At 39.4% G+C, this 15,738-nt stretch overlaps 3 protein-coding genes across 4 annotated transcripts in view; 1 reads left to right on the top strand and 2 right to left on the bottom strand.

Moving 5' to 3' along the window:
- The first annotated feature begins 330 nt into the window (after nt 1-330).
- Nucleotides 331-9,073, top strand: poglut3 (protein O-glucosyltransferase 3). The gene is made up of 6 exons (XM_088079687.1): nt 331-687; nt 1,768-1,965; nt 3,771-4,059; nt 4,180-4,379; nt 7,333-7,529; nt 8,210-9,073. Exons 1-6 carry the CDS (start codon nt 450-452, stop codon nt 8,648-8,650), a joined length of 1,563 nt encoding a protein of 520 aa, XP_087935813.1. The 5' UTR covers nt 331-449; the 3' UTR covers nt 8,651-9,073.
- Nucleotides 9,074-9,804: 731 nt separating this feature from the next.
- Nucleotides 9,805-14,359, bottom strand: rep15 (RAB15 effector protein). The gene is made up of 3 exons (XM_042495719.2): nt 13,887-14,359; nt 13,026-13,355; nt 9,805-12,296 (listed from the first exon to the last, which is right to left on the bottom strand). Exons 2-3 carry the CDS (start codon nt 13,302-13,304, stop codon nt 11,751-11,753), a joined length of 825 nt encoding a protein of 274 aa, XP_042351653.1. The 5' UTR covers nt 13,305-13,355; nt 13,887-14,359; the 3' UTR covers nt 9,805-11,750.
- Nucleotides 14,360-14,497: 138 nt separating this feature from the next.
- Nucleotides 14,498-15,738, bottom strand: part of ppfibp2b (PPFIA binding protein 2b) — a 97,604-nt gene continuing 96,363 nt past the window's right edge. For both annotated transcript variants that reach the window (XM_088079683.1, XM_088079681.1), the window contains one exon: nt 14,498-15,738. This exon is cut by the window's right edge and continues 378 nt beyond it. The gene's annotated coding sequence lies outside the window, so the exon portion shown is untranslated.

Genomic DNA, 15,738 nt, shown 5'->3' with positions numbered 1-15,738 from the left:
GGTTTTAGGGACCTTTTTAGGACGTTTCTGAGATTTAAGGATATTTCCCAGATTAAAGAACATTTCTACGATTTCACAACATTTCTAGGATTTGAGATATTTCCAGGTGATTTTTTTCCTATACAAAAAAACACCAATCTGATGCCGTTTTATGCTCTCTGACACCTTATAAAATTACAAAAAACAGTTCCCAGTGTGACCCACTTTTATCGGTGGCCAGATTTGCCCCGCGGGCCATACATTGAGTATCACTGTTTCAGATACTCTACAGTAAATGGGTGTAAATGGGCATCACAATGAGTAATCGGCATTTCCGACATCCCGTGAAGGCATCAGCGGGCGGTGGGCGTGTTTCTTTTCACCAACATGTCGGCATAGGAGTTTTTATCCAAACTTTGCACTCAATATTTAATAAATTTGGACCTCTAGCGGTCCGCAGGCGGGTGAATATGGTGTGTGGGAGCGGCGCAGACTTAGTTAAGCCTTTTCATGATGTTTTATTCTGCAGGTTTGCAGCTTTAATGGTATTTATCTGCATAAACTTCCCGGTTTGTGACTGTGGAGGAATCAACTCAGACAGATGTCTCATCTGGGGTCCGGGACTGAGCCCCGACCCGGTCCTACCTGTCCGCTACTTCTTCATCCAGGCGGTCAGCCCGGACGGACTAAACCTGACGTTATCTCCAGGTAAACCGGCACAAACAGCGTCTGTGCCCACAGTGTCAGTGATCAATGAAACCCGCGAGCGGTTTCTCCCAAAAGGCTAAGCTAGCTCATTCCCTCGCGCATCATTTTTCTCGGTAAACCGAACATAATTACGTTATTATGTTTATATAATCAACACGTGAAGACTTCGTTCAATAATGTTTAGAGCGCGTTATTACAAATAAAACCTCATAAGGTTACACACTGTGGTTAAATAATCACAGCCAGGGGCGTTCCTGAGATTTGAGGACACTGGGGCCCCCAGCCTAGACCTCCGTGGGGGGCCACTATTGTGGATGAACAAGCTCTATTTTGATAGTTTTTTTGTGCACTGGTACCTCATTTCGTTAAAGAAAAAAAAGTAAATAAGTAACATAAAATAAAACTTTAATTATGAGTAGTATTCATAACATTTTTTTTCGTTTTTTTTTTTTAAGAGAGGCTTTTGTCTTGATTGTCTTGATTTTTTTTTTTCTTTTAAATGTTTGGTGATTTTTTTTAATGGAGACCTTTTTTTCTTTAAATTTTTTTGGACGATGTTTTTGTTTACATTTTTTGTTTTCTTTCAAAATTTATAGTGATTTAAAAACAATGATTATCTGAAACATTTTGTCAAGTTGTTCTTTTCTTCATTAACATTATTGGGGATTTTTTAAAGAAAACTTCCCTCCCAAACCTGCGGGGCCACCAAAGTCAAAAATCACCAAAATGACACCGTTTATCACAGCCAGAAACTGTAAAACAGAAATTATTGTTGGATTTACAAATTTCCAACAGACTGTGAACACATCATGTGGGACGAATGCTTCATGCACTTTTCTCGAGTCAGTCTGGGAAGCTCAGGGAAAAATATTTGTAGTTTTGTTTTTAAAACATTTGAGCTGAAGCCTCGGACGCCCAGACTCAACGACGCCACTGATCCCGACAAATGTCTTACGAATCCTCCAAAACTGTTTTAGTGCTCGTTATAGTCGTCCTTAAAAAAAGTCTCTGGCTAACAACAGACGGTCACATATCAGAATCAAGGACAAAATTAAAATGTCCCTTATGTGTTTTGTTTAGGTAAAGACACATTTAAAGTGAAGATAAGTCCGCTGGACAAGAAGGAGCACATCCGTATCCACGTCCCTCCACCACTGGACAGAGGAGACGGCTCCTTCTTGGTCAGATATCGGCTCTACGGCTCCGTGCTGAAGGGCCTGATGGTTCAAGTCCTCCACCGAGATGCTGATGTTGCCAAGTCACCCTACATCATCCAAGGTTTGTGCTGTGTCATGCGTTATTATTATTTTTATTTGCATTGGCTGCAATCACAAAAAGGGCTTCTTAATCTGCACAGCACACACCAGTGTCTGTCCTTTTACACTAAAAATAAATAAATAAATGTAAGAAATTAATAAGAAATTAAGAAAATAAAAGATCTTTAACAGAAAAAAGGGAAGGAAGGAAGGAAGGACGGTTATCTATTTCAGGGCGTGCAGACTCGTGTTGCAAAAAAATATCCACCCACGCTCGATCTCCACTATGACTTTGCTGCTTACACAACCTCATTCAGCCTCTAACAGGCATGTTTCCGCAAATTCAATTATTATCCTAATAATGTGGCTAATTTGCAGCTGCGCTTCACTTCACACACACAGAAATGGACAAATTATGCAACATGTGTCCATCTTGTCTCAAAAGTTAGACATCACTGCTGTTTCATGGTCAACATTTAATGTAATTCATATCAACATGAGTTTGAGGCCAGCTCCTTTATACTGTATATATCTAGAAAATGCATTATTTAGGAATGTTTTATCCCCCAAATCAACATTTACGTATACGTATATCAATTATCAACAGCAAAACTACTGTCACACAGTCCTGCAGTGCAAGCCACTGTTGTCCAGTCATACGCTCATTACTTTACAAAAACATGCATTTTTGCTAAAATATTAAGAAAGATAACACATCAGCAGAAACAGTCTCATGATTTTTTTATGTGAATTTAATTTGTTGTAGAAACAGAAACAGGTCTCCCTCTAACGAAAATCTTTAATCTCAGTGGAGAAAAATCAGTTTAAATTAAGGCTAAATAAATAAATTAAAGTTGTTCGCCCTGCAGTGACTGTTCACAGGTTCACGTTCGGTCTATATTTACTAAATGTAAACGTTTATAAACAATGTTTTGATGCAGTTGGCAGGTTTCCGTTAAAGATTTGCGCAAAACTTAAGCAATATTTTTCCAAATGTTGATTGAACAAAATTGCGAGATGACTGCGTTTCTATTGAGTGACGTTCTGCGACTTTTCCTCTGGTGACAACATTTCAAGAAGCACGGCGATGGATGTTCAAAACATTAGCAGCTTTATTTCTATTGCAGCCGCCGCACTAGCCGTCATTATTCCAATCCAAGGTGACGTAGGCGCGTTGTGTGAGCGATAATGGAAAGGCGAGCCCCTTATACGTGGGAGCGATCACGTATGAGGGATTTCTGGGAGCTGATGGGCCACGATTTCACGGAGGAATTGTGGATTCAAAACTTTCGGATGAATTGCTCAACTTTTGAACAGTCATGTGATGCAGTAACAGCTTTTGCTGCATCATGAGGGAGCCAGTTCCTCCTGAAGCTCGTAGCCACAGCATCATGTGACCTAGAAAAGACAAAAAAGTGTTTCCATCGCAGTTTTGCGAAATATGAATTTTTCAAATCGCCTGAAATACCACCTTGTGAGTGTAAAAACGTTTTTTTACGTATTTCCATTAGGTGTATTTATATTTGCAATTTCAGGGTCAATGTTAAACCGCCTACGGTTGCTGTTGTTAAAGTTGGACGCTGATCGTTTTATGAACGGTGTCCGCCTTTTTTTGGATTCAGTAATTCAAGAAAAACAAAAGTTTTCTCTAATAATTCAATGTAACATGCGGCGAGTAATTCGTGAAAAAAACGGTCACTTTGTGGGTGACGTGTTTCTTTAATTCTGAGGGTGCCAGCTGTAAAATATGATGCAGAATAAATGAACTAATTTATTTTCCTCCTCAGCTGCCTTGTCTAACTCTGATTTTGTATTTCTAACGTTCAGGTCCAGTCTATCACGAATACTGCGACTGTCCCGAGCCCGAAGCCTCCGCCTGGCGGAGCATCATGCGCTGTCCCGCAGAGGAGCCTCAGATTCTGGCCGACTTCAAAAGTTTCCCATCGGTCGACCTGCAGCGCCTCAGACAGGAAGTGCCGCAGAGATTCGCCCACAGAGGCGGCCTCATTCACTACGCCATCATCGACAACCAGTTGTACCGCCGCACTCTGGGAAAATACACCGACTTCAAGATGTTCTCTGATGAAATGCTGCTGTCTCTGATGAGGAAGGTGAGGTTGTGTTCGAGTTCCAGGATCATACTGCGTTTCTGCACGTTTTCGGCACTTTTACTGCAGTACTTGTATCTTAATATGACATCACGAAGTTGCTTTAATTTTTTCTCGTTGAAGGTGAGGCTGCCCGATGTGGAGTTTTACATCAACGTTGGCGACTGGCCGTTAGAGACGAAGAGGACGGATGCCGTTCCAGTCTTGTCGTGGTGTGGCTCCACAGACACGCGGGACATCGTCCTCCCCACTTACGAGGTCACACACTCCACACTGGAGACCATGAGAGGCGTCACCAATGACCTGCTGTCCGTCCAGGGCAACACGGGTAACACACACACACACACACACACACACACACACACACACACACACACACACTCACACTCACTCCTTTAACTCTGCGAGGCCTGTTGTGTTTGAGGAGTTAAGCTCAGACAGAGTTTCATATCCGTCTCTTTACGTTTAGACGAGAACGACCGCGCTAAAAAGTCTTTCCTTTGCATTTAAAAAAATCTGCGTTCATATGGGAACATTATGAGAACGCAAAAACAACCCAAAACGCTGCAGTACTCATGCCAAGCCAGGAGCTGGCGGTGTAACTTTGTTGACACGTCATAGAAGAAAAACCGATGTGCATGCACGAAGTTCGGTCGTGACGTCATCGTTCTTTTCAAAAATTACACTCTGGATCCTGGTTTCAAAAGTCTGTGTTTTCAGGCTCCCAAAATGCCGTTGTTTAGTGAAGAAAAGCCAAACTACAGTCAGTTTCATGCCAGAACCGTTAGTTTAACTAACTAGTTTAATTAACTAGTTTATCTAACCCGAAGTTTATCTGGACAAAGTCCGTCCATTTGTCTCTGTTCTACCTTAAATCGAGTCCGTCAGCACTCATCAGTCACTGTGACTTCTTATATTTCTCATTTTTAATTAATTTCACAAAGTTGTATCTGCAGCCGTGAAGCTGTGAATCATGTTAAGGTCGACTTTGTGTCACACTTTTTAATGATGTATTTGAAGCCTTTAATATTTTGCACCACAATAGTTTACGTGTTTTGATCTGATGTGTTTACCACCAAAGTGTTGCCAGGAAGTTCACCAAAAATCTAAAAAGAATAAATAAATAATAATAATTAAAGAAATGAAGACCAACATTTTATTTACTGTCTTTTAAGCACTTTTACTGATTTATAATTGCTGGTAAAATAAATACAAAATAAAGCCATATAAAATAATTTCCAAAGCTGAAATAAAAAACACAAGTCCCTCCTCAGTGCTTAAAAAATGATTCGACATGCCTCCGCCTTTTTGCACCGCTCACTTCTGTCTCATAAATAACAAACAGTCCCTAAAGCATATTTCTTTATTCAGTTCCCATCCGATTATAAAATTAAGTCCTTTTTAAACCATTGAGTGTTGTAAATGTATGTAACACTGATATTTGTGTCTTTTAATTATATATTTTTGTTTGTTTTATTTTATCTTTTTACTGCAACTATGTTGTATCTTAATGTAAATATTCACTTCTTATTTGTTTTTCTTTTTTACCATAGCTGTTATTGAATATATGTAACTCTAATATCTTTTTTCCTCTTCTTTTTCTTTATTAAAAGCCTGATTAGGGACAGGAGTGATAGTTATAATGTCTATATGTGAAATATCAGTTACTACAGCTTCTGCCTGACAGTTACACTATGTGTATTCACATTGTCCCTATCAAATAAATATATGAATAAATAAATAAATAAATTCTATATATTTATTTTTCTAAAAAACAAAACAAACAAAAATAAATGCTTCAATGTAATGATGAAAAATAACCGATCTGGAGTATCGGCGGTCATTTTAGAGAATGAATGGTCTTAAAAATGTGCCCCAAAGTCATGGAAAAGTCCTGGAAATGTATTGGTAAAAAGAAAAAAGTGTCCTCTCTTTCATTCACTCCATTTCTTTCGCTCATTTTGTCATTTTTCAGCTCGCACGAGTCATCTCAAACACACAGCAGCAGATGAACGCCTGCAGCTGCTGAACCACTTTATCTGGAGCAAAACCTCAACTTTGTTTTTCAAATGCAACAGAACAAACAGCAGCCAAAAACCTCCCAAAAACCTCCCAAAAACCTCCGCCAACTCCAGCACGCGCACAGCACGCGCACAGCACGCGCCCGACAACACGCCGCGGCACAAACAAAAACTGTCAAACTATTTTCCGACAAACACAGAAAGGGTTAACAGCAGCTGCCTACCGGCTCTGACGGCTGTCTCCACGCTGCAGCCTCCGGTCCAAGCCGAGGACAAACTGTCAGGTCCCAAAGAGTCCAAAAGTCCCACATACCGAGACATTGTCCATTCGTCCCTCCACGCTGCTGTGTCGATATTTTATCGATAAAAATCCGCCGAGAAGCTTCTTCGGCTCGTGACTGAAGCGCAGAGACGCGTTTTTATGGCGATTTATTGAAGAAAAACGGAAACTGGAGTAAATAAAATAAAAAAAAAACAAAATGAAACGTGATGTTGATTTCGGAGTCGCCATGTTTGCCGCCGCGCCGGTGAGCGAACAGGTGAATGACGTAAAACCACGCCCCCTCCGCCCCTCTGCGACCACCGGAAGTGAAAGTAACAAAAAAAAAAAAAATGCGTGCAGCGTAAACAAATAATAACAAAAAACAACAACAAAGGCTTAACCTTTAGAGACCGTTTGGTGCATTTTACGCGCTTTTCATTCTTTTTATCATTTTAAAATAAATTGTTACATTTTGACTGTTAAGTGCAATTCAACATTCAAACTGACATTTTTGATCCCACAGCCATCAAAGCATACAAACATGCCTTGTTTTATTTCTGGGTGTCATTCTGGGCTTTTGCCCTGAAATTTGTCATTTTGACTGCTCTCACCTGATGATGTCATTTTTCATTTTCATTTTTTATTTGGCATGTGGAGAAAATAAATGCTGTTTCCACCAGGTGCACTGTCACAATCACCGTCAAAGCACTGACATATCCCAGGCTGAGATAATAAAAAAAACTGCTTTGTTTGTAGTATACTGAAAATAATTCATAATAGGTAAAACATTCAGGCAACATGACAAAAACCTGACTTTTAAATGGTTAAAACTCTGAAAATTAATATTAATATTAATGATTAGGACTGATGTTGGTTAAAAATGAAGTCAAAGAAAATAGAAAATCATATTAATATATAATATCTTTTTAGGCTTGATTTTTAAAAGTGCATGTAGTGTGTGTGATATTGAAGTTTAACATTTTCATCGCTTTCTCCAGGGCCTCCGTGGATTAACAAAACCGAGCGGGCGTTTTTCCGTGGCCGGGACAGTCGAGAGGAGCGTCTCCACCTGGTCTCTCTGTCCAAGAAGAACCCCGAGCTGCTGGACGCCGGCATCACAGGATGGTTCTTCTTCAGAGACAGAGAGAAACATGTGGGCAAAACACCGCTCGTTGGATTTTTTGACTTCTTCAAGGTGAGGAAAAAAAGAATTAATATTTAAATTTTCTGTTACCTTGTACCTTAAAGCTGCAATGTGCAGCTTTGCTCCCTGAAACAGGTGTTTTTTCCTATTTTTTTTATTACTTTCCTCTTTTTATTGGTATTTCTCCTCTATGGTCCAGGGTTCATACCGTCATGAAAAACTTGGAAAAGTCATGTAATTTGCAAATAGTAATTTCAAGGCCTGGAAAAGTTTTGAAAAACTAAGTATGCCTTAAAGTTTTGGAAGAATTATTGAATTCAGTTTCACAAATCTGTATAATAACACATGAGGTGTTTAAGGATCTCAGAAATGTAAAAAATATATGTTTTTATTGTTTCTGGCTGTGATAAATGGTGTCATTTTTTGGTGATTTCTCAAAGAAAAAAAAAGTCTTTTTTTTTCATTAAAAATCAGGGGAAAAAACCCCAAAAATGGCCACAAAAATCTTTACAAATCACCAGCAATTTTTAAAGGAAAAATACTTTTTTTTTTAAATTCAAAAATCACCAAAAAGTTTAAAAAAGAAAAAAGAAGAAAAAAATGGTCTTCAGAGTTGCAGGGCAAATTTTCTTAAATTTAAATAAATACAAAATACAGCATTTAAAGTTCCCTAAAGCACAAAAAACTGACCCAGAAGTGTTAAATGTTGTTTTTTCTGATTTTCCTCTCAGTACAAGTACCAGGTGAACGTGGACGGAACAGTGGCAGCGTACCGGTTTCCTTACTTGATGCTCGGGAACAGTCTGGTCCTGAAGCAGGACTCGCAGTATTATGAATTTTTCTACAGCCACCTGAAAGCGGGCACGCACTACGTCCCCGTGAAGAGAAATCTGTCGGACCTCGTGGAGAAAATCAAATGGGCCAAAGAAAACGACGCCGAAGCACAAAAGATGGCCCGAGCGGGTCAGACGGCGGCGCGAGAGCTGCTGCAGCCCAGCAGACTCTACTGTTACTACTACAGCGTGCTGCTCACGTACTCAGAGCGGCAGAGCGGACGGCCAACGCTGCACCCGAACATGGAGCCGGTGCCTCAGCCAGACGACCACACCGCCGTGTGCGTGTGCGAGCGTAAAACCCACAAAGAAGAAACCAGTATGAAGGATGAACTATGATGACGCCGGCCTGTAGTCTTTACGTATTGTCTTATTTTTCTGTGAAACATTCCCGAGATGATCGAATGTTCCCGACGCTGAAAGAAAATGTGGATTTTTGAAGTTTACAGTCAAGTATTACAGTAATAATTGTTGCTTTTATTTTGGATATTAAATAAAGATTTTGGAATTATTTGCAATAAAAACTCAGACATTTCAAGTTGAGGCTGCAGGACATTGCCCTCAAAATGATAACGGTAGTCTCAGTTTTGAATACAGTGTTACAGTATACAGTGTTTTTGTACTTTTTGTAAAGTTCTGGTAGTATTGCAGGAATCTGAGGAAACATTACTGTTTTGTAAACGTGCCTTTGCCTTGGATATCTGTTTACAGTATTGTCATGAAATAAATACACCCTAAATAAATCCTATTTTTGAAAGTTTAGTTTTGCCTCAGAGCTTATTTTCTGCAGTGATCCAAAATCCAATGGAAAAATCCCGTCGACTTTTTGACGAGGACAACGTCAGCTTCCCAATCCGCCTACGGAAAAATGTCGTACGCGGGGCACTCTATTCTCTTCCACTTTAACCCTTTGAAACCTGATTGATTTCTATCGAAAACATAAAAAGGCAATAAACTTAACAAGGAATTAGCCAAAAATTAGCAAGAAATTAGTAAAAATAAAATAAACAAATACAAGAAAAATACCTATTACAATTAGCATAAAAGAAAAGTAAAAGAATAAAAACAGGAATAAAATAAAATAATAAATATAAAAAATAAATAAAACCCACATTTTATATATATATATATATATATATATATATATATATATATATTTATATATATATATATATATATATATTGTAACCTAACTTAAATATATAATAATAGTAATTACAAATACATTTTCTTGATATTTTACTTTAGTTATTTGATAGTTTTCAAATGATTCTCTCTCCTGTTTTTATTTAAGCTCGTCACCTTTTACTGTTTGTTGTAATTTTTGGGATGGGGCATAACAAGGTGCTGATTTCCTCTTCCCATGTTTAAAAAAAAACAAACAATAAATTTGCTCACATTTCAAAGGTTTAAATGCGTGTAAAAGGCGTCTTAGAATAAGACAGGTCTGAAGTTTGTTTGTAAATCACATCAAATGGGATAGAAAAGAGTCATTTTATTTAATGTTCAAAGTTTTATTTGTGCTTTTCATTCTGTAATTAGTGGAAATGCTTGCTTTGGTGTTTAGTTAAACATGTAAATGGGATGCAGCCATCATTCGTGTTATCGGTTACGCCCGTGTTTGACAAGTCAAGACGTCAACCGTGAGAACGCTTCTTTACACAAACTGGTTTCAGGGATGATCCTTGGCCAAACAAATCCTGAGGCTGCTACTTAAAAGATAATTGTACCACTTTTCAACTTTTAGTGTCATTTTTCTTTGTTTTGCAGACAAGCACAGTCAAATACACACTGAAAGTATCACAGGCAAATAAAGACATCGAGTTTCAACACGTTCTGATCCTCATCCTCAACACCAGGTTATCAAATACTGATGCTGTCGCACACTCGTCTCTCTGAGATGCACATGCAAGTTTATGTTGTAAAATAGTCAAGGTTAGGTTGACGCAAAAAAATAAAATAAAAAAATAAATAAATAAAATAAAATAGGATAAAATAAAATAAAAAGGTTTTGAGTTAAGTACATTTATTACAACATGATGCATGTGCGGTGACTGTGTTTAAATTGCATAACATCCCATTTAACAATATTAACTTTTGAGTTTGGTTTGGCACATGAACTTTACTCTTTTGGGTGAAAGTCCTATTTTGTTTGACCCATCCAGCTCCCCTCCAGTCTGCCCTAATCCGACTTTCTCACTCTTCATGTCGGTTGCTCTCAGTGTCAGATATTGCCGAGGATCAGTTTGCGTCGGAGTTAGTTGAAAGCCCGGTGTGTTTCATACACACGCTTAAGGGTGCCCAAATATTTGACGACCTGGTAATGAGAACAGGCTGCATTCACACACTGAATGAGACCTGGCTACCTTTCCTCTAAAACCTGAGCACCATGTTATGCTATTTTTGAATCAGAATTAGTGAAATGGTGCAATTGAACCTTATAGTATCTTAAAGACGCAGTACGTTCAGTCATGTTTTTAAATGACGTGTTTTTTCGGGTTCATACGTGCATGAAAAACCTGGAAAAGTCATGGAATTTGTAAAAAGCAATTTCCAGGCTTGGAAACATTTATGAAAACTATATATAGTCAGAAAGTTTTGGAAAAAAATTGAATTTTGTTTCACAAACGTGTATAATAACAAACGATGTGTTCAAGGACCATCTGAAATTTGGAAACCCAACAGTTTTGGTGAAAAAGGCCAATGTCTTAAATGTTTTCTTTAAAAATCACCAACAATTTTGAATAAAGCCAAAATTTTCAAGATTTTTGTTTCTTTTTAAAAAATGCCCCAAAATTATAACAAAAACTGACAAAATATTTTTAAAGGAAAAAAAGGGCCAAATTTCTTTCTTTAAAAATCAGCCAAAAAAAATTAAAGAAAAAAAAAACATGCTTATTTAAAAAAAAAAAGAAAGATGCCTAAAGCTGTGGGCCTTTAGGTTTGGAAGGCATGTTTTCCTTAAAAATACAAAATAGATAAATACAAAACAGAGTCATTTAAAGCTGTTTGCCACTTCCCTAAGCCAAAAAAAACAAAAAAACAAAAACATGCGCCCCTCCCCAGTGCTTGAAAATAATTTGGTCTTGAAAATTTATCTCAAAGTCGTGGAAATGTTTTGGTAAAAATGTGTATGAACCCTAGTTTTAATGAGTCACTAGATTAAAGATTTTAGAAAATAAGATTTAAAGTAAAAAAGCAGGAAATTTTACAAGTGAACTGACATGTAAGAAACATGATTAACACCTGGGATAGACTAATAACGATAAAGAATTTTCTCTCTAAGGCCGTCTTCCTCATTAAACTCTGCATCTTTGTAGGTCTTGAGGTTATTTCTCAGGAGACGCATCATTAAACCCCACATTTCTACCACATAAAGTTTATTACTGTATCACTGCGTCGTGTTATTGGCCGTTAGGACACTACGAGTCCCTTTGGTTCAGCTGAATTTAATCATGAGAGTGAGCGGGTCTCCCTCTTTCTTAGTGACAATGGCCTGCATCATTCCTGAAGGTGTGTGCAGGTACCTCGAGCCTTTGAAGAAGTTCTCGATAAAAGCTCTGTCAATGGTGTCGCACTTCCCGATGGCCGCATCAAAGTTGTTGCTGAGGACTCCGTAGATATTCCCCTTGTCGTTTTTCTTCCCCAAAAACAGGAAGAGGGCGTAGCAGTCCTTGCCGATGGAGGTGCAGAAGTCCACCATCTTCTCGTACATGTTCTTGTTGCTGGCTTCTTTCTGGGCCATCTGGACGGACTCGCTGCAGGACTCCGTCGGGGTGCTGACCTCCTCGGCGTCCTCCTTGTCGGGAAGGTGTAGGACCTGCACGGCTATCTGGATCCGAGGGTTCTTGGTGGGTTTCTCCAGCACGGCCCAGACCCAGTCGGCCCCCAGGAGGATGCGCTGCTCGGGCGTCATGGCCGTGCAGTTGAAGGTGTCCGTCATGTTGAGGTTGACGCTCTGAGTGATGTAGGTCATCAGGAAGACCTGATGGAGGACAAGATGTCATGAAGACCACTTCAATATGCTTTGTTTGGGGGCCACTTTTGCAAAATGACGAGGCGGGGGGCTAATCGGAGCAGCCCCATACACGTTTCTAGGATTTTAGGGTATTTGTAGGATTTGAAGATGTTTCTCAGATGTTAGCACATTTCTAGAATTTTAGGATGTTTATAAAATGTAAGGACATTTCTCAGATTTCAAGACGTTTCTAGGATTTTTGGACATTTAAAGGATTTTAGGATGTTCCTGGAACTTAAGGAAATAAGGATTGTATGAGGTTGAAGTTTTTAGGATTTTAGGACATTTCTAGGACTTTAAGGATGACGATTCTAGGATTTTAAGATGTTTCTCGAATTTTAGGACATTTCTGGGATTTTAGGATGTTTCTAAGATTTTGGGCATTTCTAGGATCCCAGGAGATTTCTGGGATTTTAGGGACGTTTCTAGAATTTTAGGACATTCCTAGGATTTTAAGACATTTCTAAGATTTCAAGACATTTCTAGGATTTTAGGATGTTTCTCCAATGGCATTTTTTGATAAACAAGCTCTATTTTGATGCTGTTTCAGGCACTTACATTTGCTAAAAGCACAAAAACAATTTTATTATACATTAGAAAATGGTTGGGGGTCCAGATTTGGCCCACAGGCTTTACGTTGAGTATCACAGTACTTAAGGGTTGCTGTCTTCAGTTTTTTTGTAAATATAAGGTTACCTGAGTGAGCGTCTCCGGGCTCGGGCGGAACTTGTCCTCTGGGTCTTTGAAGATCATGTATTCTTGAGTCCTGGATGAGGCGGCGGCGATGCAGTCGTTGAACAGAGGTATGAAATCGTTGGGTTTGGGGGCCGGGGGCCTCTTCAGCGTGGCGAAGATGCTCGGTCGAGGGGCTAAGTTCTGGTCGTCTGAGGTGCTGCTGGGGGAGCCACGCTTAAAAGAGGAGAAGAACTTGGAGTTCTGGAAGGGAGAGTTGGGTTTGCTGATGACCTGGCCCATGGTGGACTGACGATGGAGGGCGGGAGATCAGAGGGTGGTCTCTCTGATACACTGGAAAATAAAATTTGAACCATGAGGGTATCTGAAATGACGATGTGGTTGGTAAAAGTTGGGTCTAGTTATGTTTTATTTAGTTATTCTAGGTGTTAAACTGAGGCAACTGGACTTGCTTGAGTCTCTTGAAGACGTTTCATCTCTCGTCCAAAGAGGCTTTTCAGTTCTGGCTGAACTGAACTGACCAGAACTGAAGATGCCTCTTGAATAAGAGATGAAACATCTTCAAGAAACTCAAGCAAGTCCAGTTACCTGCAATTAGCACGTAGAAATTACTACGACCAAAATCTTTTGATAATTGTGTTTTTGAGGCACAAAAGAAAACTGTCACCCATGCTGATGCTGTCCCGCCATATGGGACAACTGCTTTTTGTCCAGTCTTTCATTTAACAGTGAATTCATGAGTATTTTGTCCATTTCGTACAAAAACTACCATTTTTTTGTCTACCTATGCAATGCACTAATTAAGTGGGAATAACGTGGTCTGATATCTATTTTATCGAAAAAGCTCGATAAACGATTACTCACCAGGATGGGTCTGGAAGTCTCCGCAGTTCCAAGTACACTACCTGCCCTCCGCTCCTGTCCACTGTCCTGCTGAGACACACAGTGTGCGCACAGTGCTGTATGTGAAGCTCCTGACGTGTGCCGAACTTTCAGCAGAATAAAGAGGATTTTCTGTCCCGGGTTTCGAGGGGGAGTTCTTGCCGACAGTGTAAGCACGGGCGTGGTGTTTGTAACTTGTGAAATTTTAGGTAAGTCAACAAAAGACTTACCTCACCAGTTAACTGGGGTAAGCTGGAGGGGTTTGATGGATAAACAAACTTAACTGCTTAACTGTCTCTTTTCAGGAGGAAGCGCAGATGAGGTCATGTGGGTCTTTGGTTCAGCTCTCTGTTGTAATGTCACATTAGAGACAAAGAGGGGAGTTTCACTTTAAATTCATACGCTAGATGGTTAGACGGGACTTAAGAGTCTCATCCGACATTTATTGTTCTTGTTGAAAACCCAATTTTAAACCAGTAAGACTTTTTAATGGCTTTACTATACCAGAGAGTTAAGCACACATGATGTGTGTGCTTCTGTCGCCTGAGGTCACTTTCCAAATCCCATAACATCAGCTGTTTACCAACCACAGGACTCGGCCTGTCAATGTGCTTTTATTTTGACGACCAAACATAACAAATCCCCTCCGTACTATTCTGTTGCTGTTACACATATACCTTGTAAAAGTAGGTTTTAATTTTAAATTCTTCCCTAAGTGGAAAGGGACAGTTACGCAGAAACTGATCATGTACACTACAATAGGAGAGAACAGGGTCCAATTAACCACAATTTTTGTTGAGGCCACACAAAATATTACCATCATTTTAAATAGTTTACCAGCACAAGTTCTTTTGGGGCAATTTTTGGCATTTATATATATATATATATATATATATATATATATATATATATATACAAATATATATATACACACAAAGTGTCTGAATAAAGGTTGGTATTGATGTGTGGACTGACACCTCGGCCTGTCAAAGTGCTTTTATTTTGCTGACCAAACATACTAATCCCTTCCTTACTATTCTTTTGTTTTAATACATGAACCTTGTAAAAGTAGGTTTTAATTGGACTGGCAGTGGAGGTATTATCAGCGCCAAATCTGTGTAAAAGGTTTATGTAAAAGGGACGGCCAGCAGGACGGGATCATGGGCGGGATGATTTAATGACGTGTTAAATGTGCGACCCACTGCTGGAGATTTAAAATCCCGCTAATAGAAGTTAGCTGCTAACTCAAAGAAGAAAATCGGACGTAAATGTCCACAAATTGGGAAAACAATGAGACTCGGGTGCTCCTTACTCTCCGAGCAGAGGACGAGATCAGCTGTCGTACAACAGAGAAGATATGATTGTTATTAACATGTTACGCCACGTTATTGTTTGGAAAGCGGACACGTATGTTATGTCACACCAGAGGCTGAAGCTACTGTGTCAAACGTCACACCTGCCACACCTCTTCTGCTTCAGCGATGCTGACATGCTGCCTAAAATCACACGCTGGATCAGCATGATGCCTTCTTTGTTGTATAAAAATGCAAAGGAGGCATAAAGACGGGACTTCTTTGCAGCTTTATAGCGTGATCTCGACTGTTGACACTCGCTTCTGTGGTTGCTTTTGCAACTGATTTGTCTGTAAATGTACTTGTTTTTGGAGTGTTTTGGAAATGCATTTCGTTCCAACACGTCTCGGCCTCCGTACATACAGTCTTATCCGCTCCTTCATCACAGAATCCAAACGATACTCTGCATATCATTTGACTGATGACACAAGAAATGGTTAATGTGACCTTGTTCTCCCCTTAGACATACCAGTACAGTATAT

Source organism: Plectropomus leopardus, chromosome 7, assembly GCF_026936395.1.
Source record: "Plectropomus leopardus strain MGB_pleo_1.0 chromosome 7, ASM2693639v1, whole genome shotgun sequence".
NCBI lineage: Eukaryota > Metazoa > Chordata > Actinopteri > Perciformes > Serranidae > Plectropomus > Plectropomus leopardus.
Note: the sequence above shows the minus strand (reverse complement) of the source record. Positions and strands in the feature narration are given on the sequence as shown.

What these genes read in the sequence shown, in the direction of transcription:
- poglut3 (XM_088079687.1), top strand. Translation starts at nt 450, where the DNA reads ATGGTGTGTGGGAGCGGCGCAGACTTAGTTAAGCCTTTTCATGATGTT. An exon ending in TCTCTGATGAGGAAGGTGAG is followed by an intron (nt 4,060 to 4,179) that starts GTTGTGTTCGAG and finishes GTTGAAGGTGAG; the next exon opens with GCTGCCCGATGTGGAGTTTT. An exon ending in GTCCGTCCAGGGCAACACGG is followed by an intron (nt 4,380 to 7,332) that starts GTAACACACACA and finishes CGCTTTCTCCAG; the next exon opens with GGCCTCCGTGGATTAACAAA.
- rep15 (XM_042495719.2), bottom strand. Translation starts at nt 13,304, where the DNA reads ATGGGCCAGGTCATCAGCAAACCCAACTCTCCCTTCCAGAACTCCAAG. An exon ending in GCCCGGAGACGCTCACTCAG is followed by an intron (nt 12,297 to 13,025) that starts GTAACCTTATAT and finishes GTCCTCCATCAG; the next exon opens with GTCTTCCTGATGACCTACAT.